We start from the raw sequence: 20,814 nt of genomic DNA, 5'->3' as shown, positions 1-20,814 counted from the left end.
ACTTTATTCACGGAATTCTATCTTAAACCACTCGACTCACGATTTTGATGCTTGGAGGCCCGGCGGACTGCCGGATGGACTGGTGACTTGCCACGATGCGGATTCCAGCACGTGCTTGCCGGATGGGGAGTTTTCCTGCTGATAGGCCAGCACCTTGGAGCGACTTCGGGCTCCGTAACAAAATAACACTGGGGCTTCTGTTGGGTATGCACACCACAACTTTCTTGGGTTCAACCACTTATAATACTCAGAGCAAAAGACCATTAATAGTAGGCGGTCACAGAGCACTAGAACCGTATGGTGACGGACGGTTCGTTCCGGCCTTCTGGAAGGCAAGTAACGCGTTTCGAACTCTTCTTCACAACCAGATGGTTCACAAACGCGATTGAAGGATACTAGAGGTTAGCGAGCAACGGCTCCTTAACGATTAGCCCTTTACACTCTAGTCCACGTGTGCGAGATATCACTCCTATACTTTTAGCACTTTTTGGAATTATACTTGGATGCCGAACTATATAAGTTGCCTTCACAGGATCAAAGACATCGCATCCCCTTAGTGCAGAAGCTTTTATAGCTCAGCGGGCGCGTCTTCGGTGACTCCATACGATCGGACCATCCACCCAATGTGCACTTCATCTCGTTCGGGTTTTACGCGCTGGGTTCGTAGAGACGTTGGTAGCAAACATCTCGCAGGGCAGGGCTGGTTGAGTCATATGAATGGTAGCTATCGTTTCTAAGTTTGTCGGAATTCAGGGGCAGATCACATTTAAACTAATCGTTGTTTTTTTATATAATTGAAACTTTTCTTGGCATGATATTTACATTTAACGACAATGTTCGAATAATTCAGCAAAACTATTCCACCAATCAAAAATATAGGTTGGAAACTCTGTAAGAGGTTACAATCGTGAGGTTAAATAAGAGTGGGGTTATGAATATGTGTTTTACTTAGTTTTCAACAAATTGTCACCTATATGGATTCGCATTATGCGTTTTTCACAGTGTACTCTGTGTCTCGTCTTTGACGTTCGGCTTTGGCTACTCTTGTTCAATCTCAACGTGAGTGTGGGGTTATGAATATGTGTTTTACTTAGTTTTTCAACAAACTTCCACCTATATGGATTCGCATTATGCATTTTTTTTACAATGTACTTTGTGTTTGTCACCTATATGGATTCGCATTATGCGCTTTTCACAGTGTACTCTGTGTTTCGTCTTTGACGTTTGGCTTCAGCTACTCTTGTTTAATCTCAACTCGAGGTTGAATAAGGGCGGGGTTATGAATATGTTTTTTACTTAGTTTTTCAACAAATTTTCACCTATATGGATTCGCATTATGTTTTTTTTACAATGTACTTTGTGTTTGTCACCTATATGGATTCGTATTATGCGTTTTTCAAAGTGTAATCTGTGTTTCGTCTTTGATGTTTGGCTTCAGCTACTCTTGTTTAATCTCAACTTGAGGTTGAATAAGGGCGGGGTTATGAAAATGTTTTTTACTTAGTTTTTTTTCCAACAAATTGTCACCTATATGGATTCGCATTATGCGTTTTTTTTACAATGTACTTTGTGTATGTTACCTTTATGGATTCGCATTATGCGTTTTTCCCAGTGTACTCTGTGTCTCGTCCTTGACGTTCGGCTTCGGCTACTCTTGTTCAATCTCAACTCGAGGTTAAATAAGAGTGGGGTTATGAATATGTATTTTACTTAGTTTTTAACAAATTGTCACCTATATGGATTCGCATTATGCGTTTTTCACAATGTACTTTATGTATGTTACCTATATGGATTCGCATTATGCGTTTTTCACAGTGTACTCTGTGTCTCGTCCTTGACGTTCGGCTTTGACTACTTTTGTTCAATCTCAACGTGAGGTTAAATAAGAGTGGGGTTATGGATATGTGTTTTACTTAGTTTTCAACAAATTGTCACCTATATGGATTCGCATTATGCGTTTTTTTACAATGTACTTTGTGTATGATACCTATATGGATTCGCATTACTCTGTGTCTCGTCCTTGACGTTCGGCTTTGACTACTTTTGTTCAATCTCAACGTGAGGTTAAATAAGAGTGGGGTTATGGATATGTGTTTTACTTAGTTTTCAACAAATTGTCACCTATATGGATTCGCATTATGCGTTTTTTTACAATGTACTTTGTGTATGTAACCTATATGGACGTTCGGGTTCGGCTACTCTTGTTCAATCTCAACGTGAGGTTCAATAAGAATGGGGTTATGAATATGTGTTTTACTAAGTTTTCAACAAATTGTCACCTATATGGATTCGCATTATGCGTTTTTCACAGTGCACTCTGTGTTTCGTTTTTGACGTTCGTCCATTGTTATGTCCTCTATGTTTTTGTGACACCTCTCTTTAGTCCCTAGCTGAATGCGTGTGAGTCTACATAATTGGCTTTCCTATAAATGGTCCCATTCTCCTTTCCAACTTCATTTCCTCTTCCTTTCCCTTTTTCACTTGCTTTTCCGTCAGGTAAATGATGAGAAAGGCCAGTGGAGGCGATGGCACAAATCTCCCAAATTGAGGGGAACGTGCCTCCTGAGCCGACGTTCTGATACCTGATACCTGATAAACGTAATCAGGATAGTTAGAGAATCTCCCCCTACACAGCAAAAAATAATGATACCGTTTGACTCCAGTTCCGAACATTCGCTTTTAAATGGCCATTTGGGCTTTATTGTTGTACATAATTATCTCCATACGATCTTTTATTCGTTTGTAATCTTGATCCTCAGAGCGGGAATCCGATGGAAGTTTCAGTTCTTGGGTGCTAAAACGCCAGTGTTTGGAATTTGAGTCATGTTCGGGATTTGAGTCAAAACGGTCACTAATCAGCGAGTAAAAAATAAAGTCGCGAAAAATTACACTAAGAACTGTATCGAAAATAATGTATCCACATATTTTTTTTTTGAATGGATCAAAAATTTCCTAGCAATACATATATTTGTTTATTTTGTTTGTTCAGTTTTATGAAAAAATATAATCTATATACATAAAAATGAATTTATGTCTGTCTGAACCTTATAGACTCGGAAACTACTGAACCGATCGGCGTGAAAATTTGTATGCAGAGGTTTTTGGGGCCGGGGAAGGTTCTTAAGGTGGTTTGAGGCCCCTTCCTTCATAAATGTTTTACTGAAAATTTATCAACAATTTTGAAACATACTAAAACTCAGTAATCTGAGTTGTGTTTACCTAAAATCAGCATACTTTTCCAGATTACTGACCGATCAGCGATTTGGAAATTGCCAAAAAAGCGTAAATTTAAACGATTTTATCACCTAAATGTTTGCAATTACTATTCCTTTATGTCACTATTTATACGATTTAGTGACATATAGAAGGTATCAGCTTTGTGTATCTTTCCAAGCAAGTGACAGAATCTAGATAGGCGCTCAGCGTTTTGCAGGACGCTTACTGGTCACATTACCATACATTCAATGAAATCCAGCAAATATTACTGTTATATACCGTAAACATTTTGTTTCTAATTGGAATAATTGACAGAAATACGTTTTACTGTTGTTCGATTTCTTATCAGATCTATATGATTTGTTATGCGCCTTTACTGATCAAAAGAATTACTCATCCGACGGAAATATACAATGGTTTCACTACGTTTTGTCCATTCATAAAAAAATCAAACAATCATGTTCGATCGAATTTGATACTCCGACATAGAAGATCAATAACGACGCGCATTGGAACAAAGGAAGCAATAACACCTTACTACGCATGAATACTAACTAATGCTTTCGTCGTTTTCATTATAAAAGCGCTATTCCCGATATCGAAAATATCAGTGATTGGAGGGAACTTACCAGAGCATCGCAACAGTTTTGCGTCTAGTTTCGAGCAAAGAAAACAATCAAACGTGATTTCGAAACATTTAGGAAGATTAAAAGTCATATCCACGTAAAATAAATAGCCTGCTCGATCGTCAAACATCCAAAAATGATCAAGGCTGTTGTTGTATTTGCTGTGCTATGCGGACTCACTTCGGGATACTCAGTTCCCGCACAAAATGGTATTAATCTTAATAGTTGGATGCATTTTTTTCCCAGAAAATTAAATTATATTTCTCAAATACCTTCTGGAACTACCCTACATCAATAGGTTACAGAACTGTACAACGCACACTGTATGGAGTTCGCTTCCAGAATCAGCAGTTACGGAATCAACGTGTATCAAATATAGCCGCTGCTCCATATTCGGGTGGTGAGCAATAATCTTTGTTTAACTTGAAATTCCCCATACATTGTTTTTATTTTTATTAAATTATCAGGATGTCAGAACAGAGATATTGGAAGTGCTGAATTGCCCAACGTAGATCCGGAGGCTGACGCTTTCCATTCTGAGCAGTATCCTGCCAAAGATCATTTCCAGCCAGATGGGCCAGCTCTCCACGATGTCTTAGCCGAGCAACCCATTGCTGACGAGTCTCTTTCCATTCCTGCTGCTCCAGCTGCTGTACCGAGCGCTATCCCAAAGAAGAGGAAAACCAAAGTCCCAGCTGTCCAAGTAGACTCCGAGGAAGAGGAGGAACAGGACGCTCAGGTCGGGCTACGTGGAGTAGGAGACTCAGATGAGCCAAACGTTTATTTCCCAGTTGGCTTCGGAAGTGCCAGTGGCGGGGCCATTGCTATTGCCAACTCGTACAGTACCGGAAAGGGAGGATCGGCAACCAGCACTGCCACTGCCTATGGAAGCCCATCAAACGCTGGACAGAGTAGAAACGCTCGGGTACAACTGGGCAATAGATACGCTGCACTGAGAGGCCGATATTAGTTTGTAGCTTAAGCATTAAAATAATAAATATAGATTCGTGATAAAGACTTCCGCGCCCTAAGATACGCTGCAGGAAGATATAGAAATAATATTCATCTTCGTGTGTGATTCGTCTGAAGGAAGATATAGCAATAATATTCATTTTTGTGTAATTATTTAACTTAGTCATTCAATAATAAATACTCGCTTCATCCTAGTTTCTATGAAATAACCGAACTTTTTAAACATATATCACATGCTCCTTTTTGCCTTCCTCGTAACCTAAATGTACGTAGTTTGGCGACCCATGTATATACTAATCGAACCTGTTGGTTGAATTGAGATGATATCTGTTCTTGTATGTATGTATGTGTATGTAAATGTGTGTGGTGCATGTATGAGCGCAAAAAGTGTCCCTCATTTTCAGGCAATTATCCTTAACCTTTGTCTGTGATCTGGGGTCAATATGACCCCAGGCCACTTTGAAAGGCTGCCATTTTTTTTAGTTTTTAACCGAGTCTCCTATTTTTTGGTAGTTTGGCAAAACTCGCCGAGATCTGTCCTCTGGGTGCAAAATCGCTTGAAAAATCTTGAAAATAGATGTACACCTGAAAAAACTGTCTGTGCTCTGGGGTCATATTGAGCCCAAATTGAAATTGTTATAACTTTTCCATTGTGGGGGAGAATGTTCCCAAACCGACCCCCTAAATGGCAGAGTCTATATTGTAGCGGGGACATTATTCTTTATTCCTGAGGCTTCATTGTGGGTGCAGATGTGGAAAGTTAGGAGATACAGAGGGTAAAGAAAAAGTATACGTTTTCGGCATTCTCAAAAATGGTGGTCCGAAACTGACCCCTTCATGTAGTTCAGAACTGACCTATATTTCACAAACAAATAGTTTGAGTAACGACAAACGAGAGTGCAGACAGATTAGCCGACAGCGCCATCTGCGAGAAACACCGGAGAATCGGTACACTCCCCCCACAATTATGGAACACTTTTGCCAAAAAGTAATAATTTCACAATCAAATTCACTATTTTCAATGGAAAATGAATTTCTATCAGCAATATTAGATAACTAACTAGCAACCCATCATAATTGCTTCTTATGTTTAAAAAGCTTTGAATTTGATTTATTTGAGACAAATTAAATTGATCAGTGTTCCATAATTGAAACGTTTGTTTGAGAAACTGCATATGTAATATTTTTGGCCAAAATGAGAATTTTATATATTCTGAATCCTTGTCCAAAAATACGTATTCTGTCAAAAAATACGGAAAAAAATTGTTTGGGAATGTATGAAATTTTTTTCGTTTGAAGAGCAATTATGGACTACGCTTACAGTTTTTGCACTGTAAGTGCCCCAGAGTGTTGTGTTATGCCAAAAACTATTGATCTGTATCGAAGAAATCGGTGCCAGTTTGTTCAAAAACAGTTTTTTGTTGTTTTCTCGAAATTGTGTAAAATGGATATATGCAGTTTCTCAAACAATTGCAATTGTGACCACGACAAAATTTTCCCACATCATGGAACAGTTTAGTATTTCCTGTATAAATCATTCTTCTTAATCATTTTTTGTGTCGACAACCACGCTCAAAAGCAATAATTGTCGGTTACTGGTACATTGTAGCAATGACATTGGCGGTATGAACGAATTTGTGGCTAATATTTGCATTAAAACGGCATTGTTTACATTCGCCGCAATTTTGGACATGAAGTGTTCCATAATAAGGTTATTTGCAATCGATTGGATGTTCAGTAATTTTGTTCTAATCAACCCTATTTTATATTGGATATCACATAGCGGACCGAAAGCTTAGATCCTAACGTTGGTTTTCATGTATTAATATCTACAACTGGTTTAATGGTTTTTATCGAAGTTTCATGTACCTCTGTTTTTTTCACGAAAACTAGGCAAGGGTATTTGAAATCGCTCGTTTGGCTGCGGTGATGACGGTGATAACTAAAAGTGATGACGGGTGACGAAAAAGAACAAATGCGAAATGGGGGGCTATGTTGGCGGATGCAGCGAGAGTGAGCACCGAGTGGGGCCGGAAGATTTCGCTCGTCGAAAAAGGTAGAGGCGACAAGAAGAGATTATTAATCGTGTGATCGAACGATGGTGTGGTCGTGTATTTGTGGGAAGCAACGTCGATTCCTCGTGGATATATCCGGAAAATTTGGGAAATTTGCAACCGTGATCCGAAATTTGCAACCGTTGCAGTACACACCTGTACCGTGAAGTGGAAATTATTTTCAAGGCGACCGTTAGGACGCTTTTAAAGTCGCCGTTGATCGACTCCCACTAACATACACCGTCCAAGCTTTAGTGCGCCATCGTCCCTCGACATTCGCCGCCAACCAAGCCACCTCACACCGTCTCCGTTCATCGGTAAACCACCAGCCGGCTGATAACGAGCCGCCCTCCAAGCCATTTATAGCCTTCGCGGTCCTTGGACCAACTACCGGCCGCCCTACAGTCGCTGTCAAGCCCGTGGTGAAACGTCACACCACCCCGGCGCTGCGCTACGACAACTCTTCCTCACCTAAGTCGTTCGCCCGTGGGATTTCCCATCAACCCCGTCGCGACATGTCGTTAGGCTTCAAGCCGCCGTTTGCTTCCCGGAAGCCATTCTACGCCGCCAGCGATCTTCGACCGGCCAACGGTGCACCAGTGCAAAGCTCGCTTCGATTGACGTCACCCGCTGCCTACGCCATCCTCGATTGAAGCCATTCTTCGCTAGCACAGTTTCTCGATCGACCACCAGTCTAGCGTCATACATCCGCCATTCAACAATTGTCAAGCTTCTCGGCGCATCGCTCCCGCCGTTGCCACCTCCCTGCTAGTATTGCGCCAGCGAAGTGTTTGAACGCCGTCACCGTCACCCGTAGCCACCGAATAAAAAGTTTGAAAGGTAAATTAACTTAATTTTTATTAGGACCATCCCACCGTAAACTCTCCCTTTCAAACAACGCCCTGGGACCCGGGAGAAAAAAAGGTCTTGTGTGCCCACCCCGGAAGCAGCCGTTGGCTCTAGACCAGCAGTTTGGGGCTTAGGCACGTCCCCTTCTGGGACGTAGTAGGACTCCCGGGGTCAAATACAGTTTCAATATGATAGTGTCTTATTATTTCTGTGGCACACACTATATTCAAGCTCTCTACGCGAGACGAGCCAACCTAGGGCTGAAAGTCTCGCTAATAAAGACAAAAAAAGGTCTCCACCGAGAATTGTACGCAACACGTTTTGCATGAAAGCTGAAAATGCTTTCAGGTATGCCACTTTAAATTTCCATATTTCATGTCCGTAATAGGCTGTCAGATGAACTTAGATTTTATGCCGAGCGAATTTTATTTCAATCTGAATGTTACGGAAGCTTTCGGTTTGACTCAAACCCCGAACATGACTCATATTCCGAACACTGGCGTTTTAGCACATGCATCGGCTTTCTGTACTGAGGATCGAGTTTACAAACGAATTCAAACTCATATGGAAAAAAAAAAAAATACTCGAATAATGCTAAAATGGCTGTCTAAAAGCGAGTGTTCGGGATATGAGGCATGTTCGGAATTTAAATCAAAACGGTAAACTGCTGCCACGAACACAACTGTGCCAGATTTGTGTGATTCCTTATTTGTCTAGATCATCCATGCATTCATGGATAGTAAGCTGGTTACGTCAGTCGTAGAAGACCGTATTTTCTGTAGCAATACCCCTTTTTACTTCACGGGAAACATACCAAGTAACGAATATGGTTTTATTACATACTCGAAGATAGCAATTTACTCTTCAGGTATACTATAGAACTCTTACAGATACAGCGACAATTTCTTCAAAACTTCCGACAACATATCCTACACATCCTTTTATGAATGTTTCTATCCGTGTTAAGGTGGCTCAAAAAACACTTTTTCGAGTTTTTTGATGGGCCGCCCTATTGTTCAGTTCTTTTTGATGCCTTGATGCGCTGGACAAAATTTCAGACAAATCGGTCAACGTTTGGGCGGTGCTAAACTTTTTGGAAGTCTATATGGAAAAATATATGTAGGAACATCAAAAAACAGTGATTTGCAGTTGGACGGCACAACTTACGATGAAGAGCCGCAGAATTGAATACAGAATGTTATGTTGAAAACCGCGAGAAGATTAGAGTTTATTAGGCAAAGATATGACCATTTTACTAGCGTGTTGTAGGGGTGAATTCATTTCTTTTCAAAGGTAAAAGAAACGAAATTTGCTCAAACCTAACTTCAGAGAAATACTAATAACTTCGCCGAGCAAACACTAATCGTTTCGCGATTTTCAGCATAACACTATGTATTAAATTCTTCAAGATCTGAATGAGTATCATAGCTCTTCATCGTAAATTGTGCCGTTCAACTGCAAATCACTGGTTTCGGATGTTTCTGCATACATTTTTGCATATGAAATTCCAATGAGTTTAGCACTGCCCAAACTTTGACCGATTTGGCTGAAATTTTGTCCAGAGCATCAGGACATCAAAAAGAACCGAATAAGAGGGCGGCCCATAAAAAAAATGTTTTTTTTTCCATACTAATTTGAGCCACCCTAATCCGTGTACTACGTATTGGTATAATGAATGGTTATGCATATTTTCACCGTCTCCAACTTCACTATGGACTATGCGGCGTTCGTTTTCAATGTGTTCGAATTCGTTCGCAGAACTCAGGAGCAGGGTTCGTACTTTTCGTTTCGATGAGACGAAATCAAGCGGAACATCTTTCTCCTAGAGTGAACCTAGAAGATAAGCGAAAATCATGCCTACTTGATGATTTTTTTTTTCGTTTCATCACTATTACGCCTAACTCACTTTTCGCGAAAATTTTCGGAAAGCAATTACAAAAATTACATGAGCCCAACGGGATTATAACCTAGAACATCAACAAAAATAGCGTTGGGATGCGATCACTATAGTCACACCACCACATTGACTGCATGAAGGTTGATGTTTCATTTATGCTTGTATGAAGAGACAGAGATAAGCTTAGTTTTGTTTGTGCTAAGGTAGTGCTGGAAGAGATGTGATTGAAGGTTTTTATAAAAATGTTTAGGGTAAGTGTACTAGTTTTGGTCACCTGAGCAAAGCATAAGTGATTGTACAAATCGTGGGTGACTAAGTATACAATGCTCTATTGAGCAATCTTTTGTATATTGTCGCAAGTCGGTACTTGGGATTATACCTTTTCCTATACAGAAGCAGTTGTATAGCTGGTCACGTCTTTACAATCACGGAAGGATGGGAAGGAATGTTAGTTCAACATCTACTAGTGAAGATGCAGGGAACCCATGCTACCTTCATAGATATCTAGGAAGGAGTGGGTTGGGTAAATAATAAGGAACTCTATTTGACAACACAGAGCATGTATGAATAAAAAATATTGTAGAAATTATTTAAATACATATGATTCTTCTATTGTATTAGAAATATTACCATTTCTTTGTCCCTTGTCAGCTTCTCCCGTTTTTATAAAGTTTGATCACTGAACCTACCAACATTTTGTCAGATAATATCGACCTAGGTAAATGATGACCTCTCAATCTTCCCGTAACTTTTTTTGTATTGTGCAGCCAGGTTTCTTAAATTTATTGTAAAAATATGGAAAAATAGATATTATATTATTATAAAATTTGTTTAAATAAAAATATGGGAAAAAAATTTATAATATAAAAACGTGAAAAAAAAAAAATAAAAAAATGAAAAAAATAATATATGATACAAATAACCATATACAAATGTAAATTTTAAAATAAGAAAACATAAAAATATATAATTATGACATTTGTAAATAAAGAATAAATAAATAAGGAAATTTCAGAAAATAAATTTACGAAAGTTTGAAAATATTGAAATACTGGTTTTGTCGTCTTAGTGCCTAATTTGGATAACTCTGAAAAATGCATGTTTTCCAAAAAAATATCTATTAATTTCAACAGCGAAGAAGGATAAAGCACAGACAAACAGACATAACACATTGAACATTCACTCATCGAATTCATCGTAATTTAAACACTAACGACATCTGTTGATTTCAGTTAGTTGGGCAAATCACGAATCAGATGGCGGTAGTGAGCAAATGTCAAACTCGAGCAAATCCGATGCACGCGCCACTAGTGACCGATTGGCCAACTAATGATTATTTGAATTGACCAGTAAACCAGTGAACGATGAAAATTTGACGAGTGTTATGTCTGTTTGTCTGTGGATAAAGGATGTAAGATACCCCGGGGTAAGTGAAAATACGAGGTACGTCGGTACTATGACTGCAGATGAATTGATGAACGTTTTTAATGGTAAACAATGTTCTAGGAAGATGAAGCAGAACTATAAACGAATTTACTCGACACAAAAATATTTGAAATTAAAACCATTTGGGGCACCATACTAATGCTATTGCTTGATCATGACTTTAAACTACCGGGAAAATCTATTACTTTTATTTTAATTCCATGGATTTCCAACTAAATAGTCGTTTCTAAATTTATCATTGATGTGGAAAGTGAATATTTTGAGCAATTAAATAATTGTGTGACATCGAAAACGATTTAAAAAATTTAATTAAAGCCAAAATCTGCCATTTTCATTTGCCCTTGACTTTTAACATACATGGGGCAAGTGGGACATATTTGAACAACATTTTCGATAAAGCTATTTTAATTGTTTTTAGATGGTTGTCTAGTGAAAAATAACTTCGTCATTCATATATCATATGAATCTGAATCAGATGCAGTTTGATTTCTTTGTAAAAGTATTGTACAGTTATTTACCAACTGTGTATTTACCAACAAATTCATTTTTACCAGGAATTAATAAAAATCTTCGCATGGCAGTTGCCGCTTGAAGAATAATGGTATGAAGTCTTCGTTATTCGATGTCGTCATGACGATTTGGTTGCACGACTAAAGCGAACGTCGTGCGCGCCATTGACGATGTATCGAGTACTAAGGGTATGCGATAAAACACTTTTTCCTAACGAAACGAAACGAAACGAAATTCAAAATATCTATGTGGATTCGAAACGAAACGGAACGAAATATATATTACTTTCGAAAATTCGAAACGATACGAAATCATGGTCCATTTAATTCGAAATTTTACGAAACGAAACGAAATTTTATTTTTTTTCCGCGGAAATTTTGTTGAACTAATTTTACATTATGTACGCCATTCTGATTTTATTTTTTTTCAAAGTCAAATAACTGCGTTGAGACCAATAGAGTTATAGTAACAAAAGAAGCAGTATGTGATAAATCGCCGCGTTCCCGTTCACCATTGGCGATAAGGCAATAACCCAGCATTTGTGTTGCCTTTAAAGGAATTACTCGTGGAGTGTGTGCTCTCGAATCTGATAGATTTTATATCTGTTCAGCTTTATATCAGTAAGTATATAAAAATATAGAAATTGTGGGATTTTTTTTGTATTCTGATTCAAATTCTGTTTAAAACCTTATTTCATTCATATTGACTTGCGTGGTTTATGATATTGAGCTAACTTTTATCTTTTATCTGGTGGAATACTCATCTGTGCCAGGCGTATACGCAGATAGAGAATTGTTGAAAGCATATATTTTCTCGCTAGACGAATCCTCTGCACCTTTCAAAAATGCCCAAAGATATGTATTTCAGTTCGTGTTTCAGAAATGTGATCGCAAAGTTTTTACGGCAGCAGTTTGCCATATATAAAGAAATAATTTTACCTTTCTCATACAAATTCAAAAGGATATATTTTCCTTACAAATTCACTCGTTTTTAGGAAGCTTTGAGACCCATAGTCTTACATATATACAATTAACTCGACGAACCCAGCTATTGTCTGTTTGTCTTTAAATAATGGGTGGCCACCAAATAGCGAGAATGAAAAGAATTGCTCGGAAAGAAAACTACAAAGAAGTACAGTTCAATCTGATATACGTTATATAAAGAGTTGGCCTTAGTCTTTAAACTTAGAATAATGAATAATAGCATATGGTCCGTGGTTCGTCGTGCGGCGTAGTTTAATCTTGTAGGTCTCACATGACCGTTGGACGGCAGCCATTTCCGGATGATGCTTCTGATCCTATTGATGAGTTGCTTCGTGTCTTTGGACTTCCAATCACCTTTGAAAACAATTAAGCACGGTCTACTTAAAATCCTTTAACAGTTTTCGAGATATTTTCACGTTCAAAATTGTCCACGGTCACGGTTTTTCCACGTTCTTTGTTCGCTTGAAAAAAATGTAAAATGGGTGCGCACCCTTTCTGTTTTGATGGCATGTTTGAAACTACTGAACATGTTGGATTAAATTGACAATTTTCAGAATATTCTAAGGATTCATTTAGATAAGGAAATATTTCTCTGAAAGCATTAATGTTCTCATATAAAAGTATTGAAATTCCTCTCATTATGTGTTTGTGCATATAAGGCATGCAAAAAATGTTGTCAATTTTTCATTCCCAACCGACTTCAATTAAGTGCAGGAAACAACTGCTATGGACAGTATGAGCCGGTCATGCCCTTACAGTCAATTTAGGATTAGGAGAGGAAAATAAGTTCTACACTCATTATTATAAGAAACCGAGGAATGCTCTACATCTCCGTGAGCACCACGGGAAAGGAATCTTTGGTTTGTAGAAAAGGTAATTTATGTGAACGAAAAAAACGAATATTTATTGTAAACGAAATTATTTTGAAAACTCGAAGATGAAAACCGTATTTCAAATCAATCCAACGAAAAATGATGCTTCGTTTAATCATAATATTATGGCCTTTTTAACTCTTAAGCGATGCTTAGTCATGCGCTTAAACCTAGTTTGAGGCATGAGAGGTGAAGAAATTGGCCTTTATTAAGAAAGGGGCGCTCTGAATATACTTCACAAAGGCCTCAGGAATTCATGCCACGACTTTGTCTATGTGACAAAGTTGTACTGCTCCGATTCATATCTGATTATATTTGCAATCTGAGCCTGAGTTTTTTGTTGGACATTTCTAACAAAACACTGAAGATGTATTGTAGAAGAAAACTAAGTACGTATTTGTCGACTCAGAATGGAATTTTGCAGTAAGCGTTAATAGAGAAATTTGTATTAAATTAAGTTTTGAAAACAGTTTTAAGCTTTTGTTCAGCGGCGCAGCAAAAATTTGATAATACACGAACGTATGAGATAGTATGGTTCAAGTCTAAATTTGTTTCGAAATTTCGCGGAATTCCGTTAAATTTCGTTAAAGGCTAATTTTTTCAAGCGAAATTTTTGAAAATTTACGAAACGAAACGAAATCAAGAAATCAGATTTCGCCATGCTCAAATTCCGCGAAATTCCGCGGAATTTCGTTTCGAACCATCTGAAACGAAATTTTTCGAAATACCGCATATGCTTATCGAGTACAGGCATTGAAAGCGTGAGTGAAGCGGACGAGCATTGATCTAATTCAATCATAGCATCCTATGCCAGTGAGTGAACAGCCTTGCTCAGATGGATACCAAACAACGATTATGAGCGATCGTTGTTGCGTAAACAACGAGCAACAGAGTTCGCCAAGCCAAACTTGGTATGGTATCCAGGGAAACTACGACTGGAGCTACGACTACGCTTGCTCTACTAGAATAAAACTAAAGCACATCAGGTGTTCTGTTTTATTCACTCTGCTTTCAAGTTGCTGGGATGGAGGAGAGAAAGTATCAAAGCCTCGCATGCAATGTATCAGAGTTCCATTCTCATAGCGGACTTAATTTTTCTAACTAACACTCATTGTTAGGTTACCAAGTGATTTGCCTCACTCAGTTGTTTTCCATTGGTGAGCGATGAAGATCTTTAAACATTGAATCAACGAACGCCAAATTTCAACGATCTAGAAAGCATCAGCGATTAGGCCGCAGCAGAGCATCAAGTTGGCATGAATTTAGCCGCTTTTTACTCATGATCTGATTTTTTTCAATGCCTGATCGAATAGCAATGAAGACAATACAACTCGTCGCTACTGTGGATTTGGTGCTGCGACGACGACTATTGTCAGCCCTGGTCACCGGCCCCTATCTGGTTCTCTGTTGAATATTGTTTTCGCTATACTTTCATCCGACGTTCGCACTAAGTGACCAGCGCACTGAAGTCAACGGAACGTTTTTTGAACAGCAGACCCTAAAGACATTCAACTGTTTGATTTATGGAAAAAGGTACCCATTTAGGTCAACGGTCCACCAGATTTCTTTGAAATCAATTCATCTCAAATTCATTCAAAAACCAGCGATTCAATTCTGGAAATTGATTGTGAGAATTCCATTTTTACTCCTTCTTTTCATGTAATTCTACATTTTTTTTTATTTCGATACGGATATGGGAGCACATTTCAGTATTATAGAGAATGAGACCGTAACGAAAAACAAAAAAAAAATGGTTTTTGAGACTAACAAGCTCATCATTTATCAACGGATTTTCAAGATTTTGTTATCAATCTTTATATATAAAAATGAGTTTTCATTACCTTTGAGCCACTAACACTCACGAACGGGTTAGCCAATTTGCAAGATTTTCTCACTAATCGATTCGTCTTTGGATCCGCTGTGTTTGTATATGACTTAAATAAAATTCCCGCCTAAAAAACGGAAATTTTTCATAAGATCCAATCTGAAAATTGTCTAGACCGGCACCGGGAATCGAATCCAGTCACCCCCAGCATGGTCTTACTTTGTAGCCGCGCGTCTTACCGCATGGCTAAGGAGGGCCCCAATCAATCAATATCAATCAATATTAGCAATAAACAATTACAAACTTTTCCACAAAATGTTTTTTTTTTCACAAAAAATAACAACTCGCCACACACCATTGTCTAGTTTCCCTCCGAGTATTGTACGCAGCACTTTTCGCTCGAAAACTCCGAAAGCTCTCCGGTCCGCCTCTTTCAACGTCCATGCTTCATGTTCATAGGGCCACTGGTAAATCAGAGTTTTGTATAGGGCAAATTTCGTTTACGTATGCATGTAGCGGGACCTGAGCTGGTAACGTAACCCGTAAAAGGCTTTATTCGCAAAGCCAACACGTCTTTTCACTTCACGGGAAACGTCATTGTCACATCTCACAAGCGTTCCAAGGTAAATAAATTTGTCAACATCTTCAAACACATCCCCATCAAGCACTGGTGCTGAGGTACCAACACCACTAGGTCTTCCTTTATTTCTACCTGCCACCATCTACTTTGCCTTTGTAGGGTTAATGGTTAAGCCTATCCTCGCCTTCTCCCTTTTCAGTTGGACAAAAGCCTACACTACTGCTCAGCAATCGATTCCAATGAGATCGATGTCGTCCGCAAAGCCAAGGAGCATATGCATCCGTGTGATGATAGTGCCGTTCCTCTGGACGCCAGATCTCCTAATAGCGCCCTCTAGTGCAATGTTGAACAATAAATTCGAAAGTGCATCACCCTGCTTCAATCTGTCTAAGGTCACAAACGAGGTTGACACTTCGTCTGCAATACTTGATTTCGAGCCATCCAGCATTGCACGTATCAGTCTAATCATTTTCACCAGAAAACCGTGTTCGGACATTATCTGCCACAGCTCATTTCTTTTCACTGAATCGTACGCTGCTTTGAAATCAATGAAGAAATGGTGAGTCCCAGAATTCATCAAGGATCATCCGCAGGCTGAACATCTGATCCGTCGTTGATCGGCCCTCACGAAAACCTGCCTGGTATTCGCCGACGAATGACTCCTCAAGCGGTCTCTGTCTGGTAAACAGGATACGCGACAGGACTTTGTACACCGAGTTCAGAAGAGTTTACTTACTTACTTATGGGCCCTGTACAGCTCCTGTGGTGCAAAGGGCCGACCTGGAAGATTTACATCCTGAGCGATGTTCAGATATTGCTTTAGCACGTTGCCAGGTTAGATTTTGGTCGACTTCTTTTATTTCCTTATTCGCCGCCATGAACCTCTGGGTCTGCCTCTGCTGCGATGTCTCGCTGGATTCCAGTCTAATGCTTGTTTACAGATTTCGTTTCCGCCCCTACGTAGATTGTGGACGACCCAACCCCATTTCCGATGCCGAAATTCTGTTGCTATCGGCCTCTGGTGATAACGACGATGGAGCTCGTTGTTTGAGAACCAGTTGTCATCTGTTGATGAACACCTGCAGTCGTTAAGTGTTCACCACTGCTGCACACCATAGATTTCACGTTAGAGTTGAAAATTCGTATTTTGGTGCGCTCACTTATCTGTCTGTTTTTTTTCAGATATTTTTTAAACTCGCAAAGGTAGCCTTAATCCGTGCGCCTATGTCGATCTTGGTACCGCCGTCGGACGCCATTTGGCTACCAAGATATTGGAAGCTTTCTACACTGTTTTTGTCTAAGAAATAAACTCCCTTTTTGGAAACATGAATGATTTTATATTGGTTTTATAACACCAATTTTTGATAAAATCAAAAACGTTGCTTTGATTGATTCAGGGCAGGCCGAATTTCTTGGTAATGTACGATTTTAAAAATTATATATTTTTATTGATCTTATTAAAAAGTAATAAGTGGTCCTTAGGAAGGATGTATACGAAAGGTTTAACGCATTTTTTTTTAAAGAATGAATCGCCTACTTTGAGCGTGATTACAGCGATACACTAGGAGTTAACTTTCTAAAATCAGTATGGCGAAAGGCATCTAAGGTTAGATTTCTCAAAATTAAGCACCTTCATCGAGAAAATATTTGGTAGGCGTAGTAGCGTAGTAGCGGATACCTTCCTTCATAACCGGTACCAAATAGCTTTTCATAAAAAGTTCCTAATTTTGAGAAAACCAGCGATAGATGTCTTTCGCCATACACATTTCTGGCGGTTAACTCATGGTGGCTATTTGTGCATATACCTACGATAGCGCTTGGATGCTGGCAGCGGCGGGTAAAAACCAGCAACTGCCAATATTTCTGCAGTGTTTGTTACATGTGAGGCGCATGTTCTGAGGATGTGAATTATCTTTATAAAAGTTAAATAAATGTCACACTATGCTCGAGTATGAATCATTTTTATTTAGCTTAGATCTTGATTTGAAGGATTGCCGTACATTATGTAAATGATTTATGATATGATACATGATTGGACTGAAAAGATGCTTTGATTTATTATTACACTAATTTAATACTGTCGACCACGAAGCTTGGCGGATTTCTTTCTCAGCTGTACCAAAGAGCTTCTCCTCAGCTCAGCATTTACAAGACTTCCGTAGGCTTTGGCAGTACTGATGGATGATCCACTATTTCCGGTACTGTAAGAATTGGCAACGGCAATGGCTCCACCTTGAACGTTTCCAAAGTTGATCGGGAAGTATGCATTTGCACCAGTAGACTTCGATGATGTACGGCGTCGCACGACCTGAGTTTCTTGTTCCTCCTCTTCTGTGGCATCAGCTGTATCTGGAAGATTTTCGATCTTCTTTTCCGGAATTGAACCTGATTCGAAAGCCGGATCAGATGCAGAAGCTGCAGGCTCATCATCGACTGAATCTTCTGTTTCAAGCTCATCAAAAGCTGGGACTTCTGGTTGAGGTTCGTCTTCTACAGGGAACTGTTCTGATGGGTACGCTTCTGCCACGGACTCTACATTCGGGCTTTGAACCGGATAATCAGCACCATCGACGTCTGTATTGTTATATTTTGTACATATTTTGTTAGATGAAATATTATTTTAAATTATTTATTAACGTACCGTTTGGATGTTCTTCGAGAAAGGCAGCTACTCGCTGGTTCCGAAATTGTTGATTTAGTAAGTGTAGTCCATACATTGTACGTTGGGTGGATCTGATCGCCATTGGTTGTTGATAATTGAGGAATGCTGTGAAATGTAGAATATGCAACTGTATCGTAAGCACTATTCTTTGCATTGTTCGATAAATGAATAATGAAACACACCATTTTGAGTCGGAATCGTGTAAGAAACACTGAATCCACACATCATTGCAATGATAGCCGCAAATTTAATCATTTCTTCAACACTGATTGATTGCTCAGATCAAGAATATTCTCCACGTGTTCGCGATTTTATTTTTTGTAATTAATGCTGGATCAAATGAATGTCTTGTTCAAAAACAGGAGCTAAACTTAGATAACACTTTGATAAGTTTCCTCCGATTACTGATGATTCTGTTGAAGAAAACATGCACTTTTATACCCAAAATACAAATAGATCAATTGGTATTCATGCGGAGTAATTGACGTCGCTGTTATTGAGCGCGCGTTGATACTGATATCGTTTGTTGATATCAATCTAGCTCAATAGAGCAGATTTTTGGTGAGGGCGAATTAAAGAATAAAGATCGTGTATGAGCTGGAGTCTATTTTAATTATCTTCCATTTTCTAGGAGAATAATCAATCTGTTTATACAATTATATCCACTATCAAGATGCACAAACAAATGCCATAAATGCTCTAGTCTTTGTCTATTATGGCAATCGACTAAAATTGAAGATTTGCGTTAATGTTGGCCAGGATCAAAAGTGCCTGATTTTTTTTACAATTAGTACCAATTGACGGCTTATTGGAAACAATCATTAAAAAAAACCCTGATTGATCCACCTGGCAGTGTTGGTGCCGTTTCCGGTTGCGAGTAATGTTAAGTTTAAAAACGCAGAAAAATCCACCAAGCGGTGATAGTGCCTTTCTCGTGTATTATATAACAAGAAAACACAAGAAAAGCACATAAGAGAGGTCAAAATTGCACTTTAGAGAGGTAGATTCAATTATATCCATCAATTTACATTTATTTGCGTTCATTTGAATGCATTGCAGTAGATTTTAAAATGGGAGAAATGAGGGAAAAAACAATGGTTTTTAAATAACTCCGGAATGCAACGGACGATTGGGCCAATTTTCAATAGTGAAAAATTGGGAAGGATTCCGCGTCGAATGCAATCGGATAAGGCTAAGTACAAAAAAGTGTGTCTCACATTTTTTTGTACACACATACATACATACAGACATCACCTCAATTCATCGAGCTGAGTCGATTGGTCTATGGGTCTTCGAGTCTTCTATCAAAAGTTCTGTTTTGGAGTGATCCTATAGCCTTTACGTTTACTTATTATACGCGAAAGGCAAACAGTGTGTCTAAAAACACAGATTTCGGTTGGGGATGTGTTGAGTTCATTACTTTGTTTAAGAGTTATTTGCAGTACAGAAAAGTCGGCTCCATTATACTTAAACCACAGGCTTCAATATTCTATGAAACAATTTAATTTAACCTCTATTCAAGTCACTTTTTTCCTGAATGCGTGTATGCCTATTGTTCTTCTTATTGACATTACAACTCCCACTGGGACATACATTGCCGCCTCGCAGTTTAGTGTTCATTTTAGCACTTCCACTTCCACAGCTGTTTGGGGGGCAGCAGGGACTTTGTCCAAGGGCTTGACGACCCCTCCCCATGGCCACTGCGAGTTAGACCGGGACCATCGTCCCTTACCCCTAATCCCAAGGCGTCAAACGACCCGTGCCAAGGGGATGCATGGCCAGGGGGTGAAATAATAAACTCGGCTTTTAACGGAGCCTGTGGGGTACCTGGGCACCCTCCACAGTAATTGTCCCTTACCGCGTCATGCTGGGCTCTAGCGTGGTGGACCTCTTTTCCCGAGCAACTCGTGGGACCAAAATGGAAAACCAAGTCAATTCTTCAATTAGTGGTAGTAGTGGAGGCGACAACCCCTTCGCAAGAGGTGGGTTGTTCAGGTCTCCGCCTAGGAGGCCAGAGGCAATAGTCGGCAGCTCAGTGCGCAGCGCCAGCGTGGGTCACTCAACCTTTCTCTCGGCTAGAAAAACGCCGGTAGAGGTTATTGACGGCCCATGGCTTGTGGAGGCGATGAACCGCAAACGCGATGGGCTTTCGGCCTTCGAGGTGGCGACGGAACAGCTGGACGCCATCATCGACTTTGCGTCATCGAAGCATAATATCAGCAAGGACCTCAAGAGGAGCTTGCAGAAACTTCGAAAGTCGATGCTGGACGCCAAGCTGGAGAGGGCGGTCGGGACGGCCAAGTGTAAACCCGTGAAATCGGT

General features: G+C 39.4%; 2 protein-coding genes across 2 annotated transcripts; one reads left to right on the top strand and one right to left on the bottom strand.

Annotated features, from left to right (window-relative positions):
* Positions 1–3,842: 3,842 nt before the first annotated feature.
* Positions 3,843–4,978, top strand: LOC134215283 (uncharacterized). The gene is made up of 3 exons (XM_062694504.1): positions 3,843–4,051; positions 4,141–4,242; positions 4,310–4,978. The coding sequence occupies exons 1-3, from the start codon at positions 3,979–3,981 to the stop codon at positions 4,810–4,812; spliced, it is 678 nt and encodes a 225-aa protein (XP_062550488.1). The 5' UTR covers positions 3,843–3,978; the 3' UTR covers positions 4,813–4,978.
* Positions 4,979–17,834: 12,856 nt separating this feature from the next.
* On the bottom strand, positions 17,835–18,935 carry LOC134215282 (uncharacterized). Its single transcript, XM_062694502.1, has 3 exons — positions 18,675–18,935; positions 18,472–18,597; positions 17,835–18,404 (listed from the first exon to the last, which is right to left on the bottom strand). Exons 1-3 carry the CDS (start codon positions 18,745–18,747, stop codon positions 17,902–17,904), a joined length of 702 nt encoding a protein of 233 aa, XP_062550486.1. The 5' UTR covers positions 18,748–18,935; the 3' UTR covers positions 17,835–17,901.
* Between the last annotated feature and the right edge of the window lie 1,879 nt (positions 18,936–20,814).

Source organism: Armigeres subalbatus, chromosome 2, assembly GCF_024139115.2.
Source record: "Armigeres subalbatus isolate Guangzhou_Male chromosome 2, GZ_Asu_2, whole genome shotgun sequence".
NCBI classification, from domain to species: Eukaryota; Metazoa; Arthropoda; class Insecta; order Diptera; family Culicidae; genus Armigeres; species Armigeres subalbatus.
Note: the sequence above shows the minus strand (reverse complement) of the source record. Positions and strands in the feature narration are given on the sequence as shown.

Excerpts from the sequence above, each read along its gene's own strand:
- LOC134215283 (XM_062694504.1), top strand. The coding sequence starts at position 3,979 with ATGATCAAGGCTGTTGTTGTATTTGCTGTGCTATGCGGACTCACTTCG. Across the intron at positions 4,052-4,140 it reads CTCAGTTCCCGCACAAAATG|GTTACAGAACTGTACAACGC; the intron begins GTATTAATCTTA and ends CTACATCAATAG. Across the intron at positions 4,243-4,309 it reads CGCTGCTCCATATTCGGGTG|GATGTCAGAACAGAGATATT; the intron begins GTGAGCAATAAT and ends TTAAATTATCAG.
- LOC134215282 (XM_062694502.1), bottom strand. The coding sequence starts at position 18,747 with ATGATTAAATTTGCGGCTATCATTGCAATGATGTGTGGATTCAGTGTT. Across the intron at positions 18,598-18,674 it reads CACGATTCCGACTCAAAATG|CATTCCTCAATTATCAACAA; the intron begins GTGTGTTTCATT and ends TACATTTCACAG. Across the intron at positions 18,405-18,471 it reads TCTCGAAGAACATCCAAACG|ACGTCGATGGTGCTGATTAT; the intron begins GTACGTTAATAA and ends ATAACAATACAG.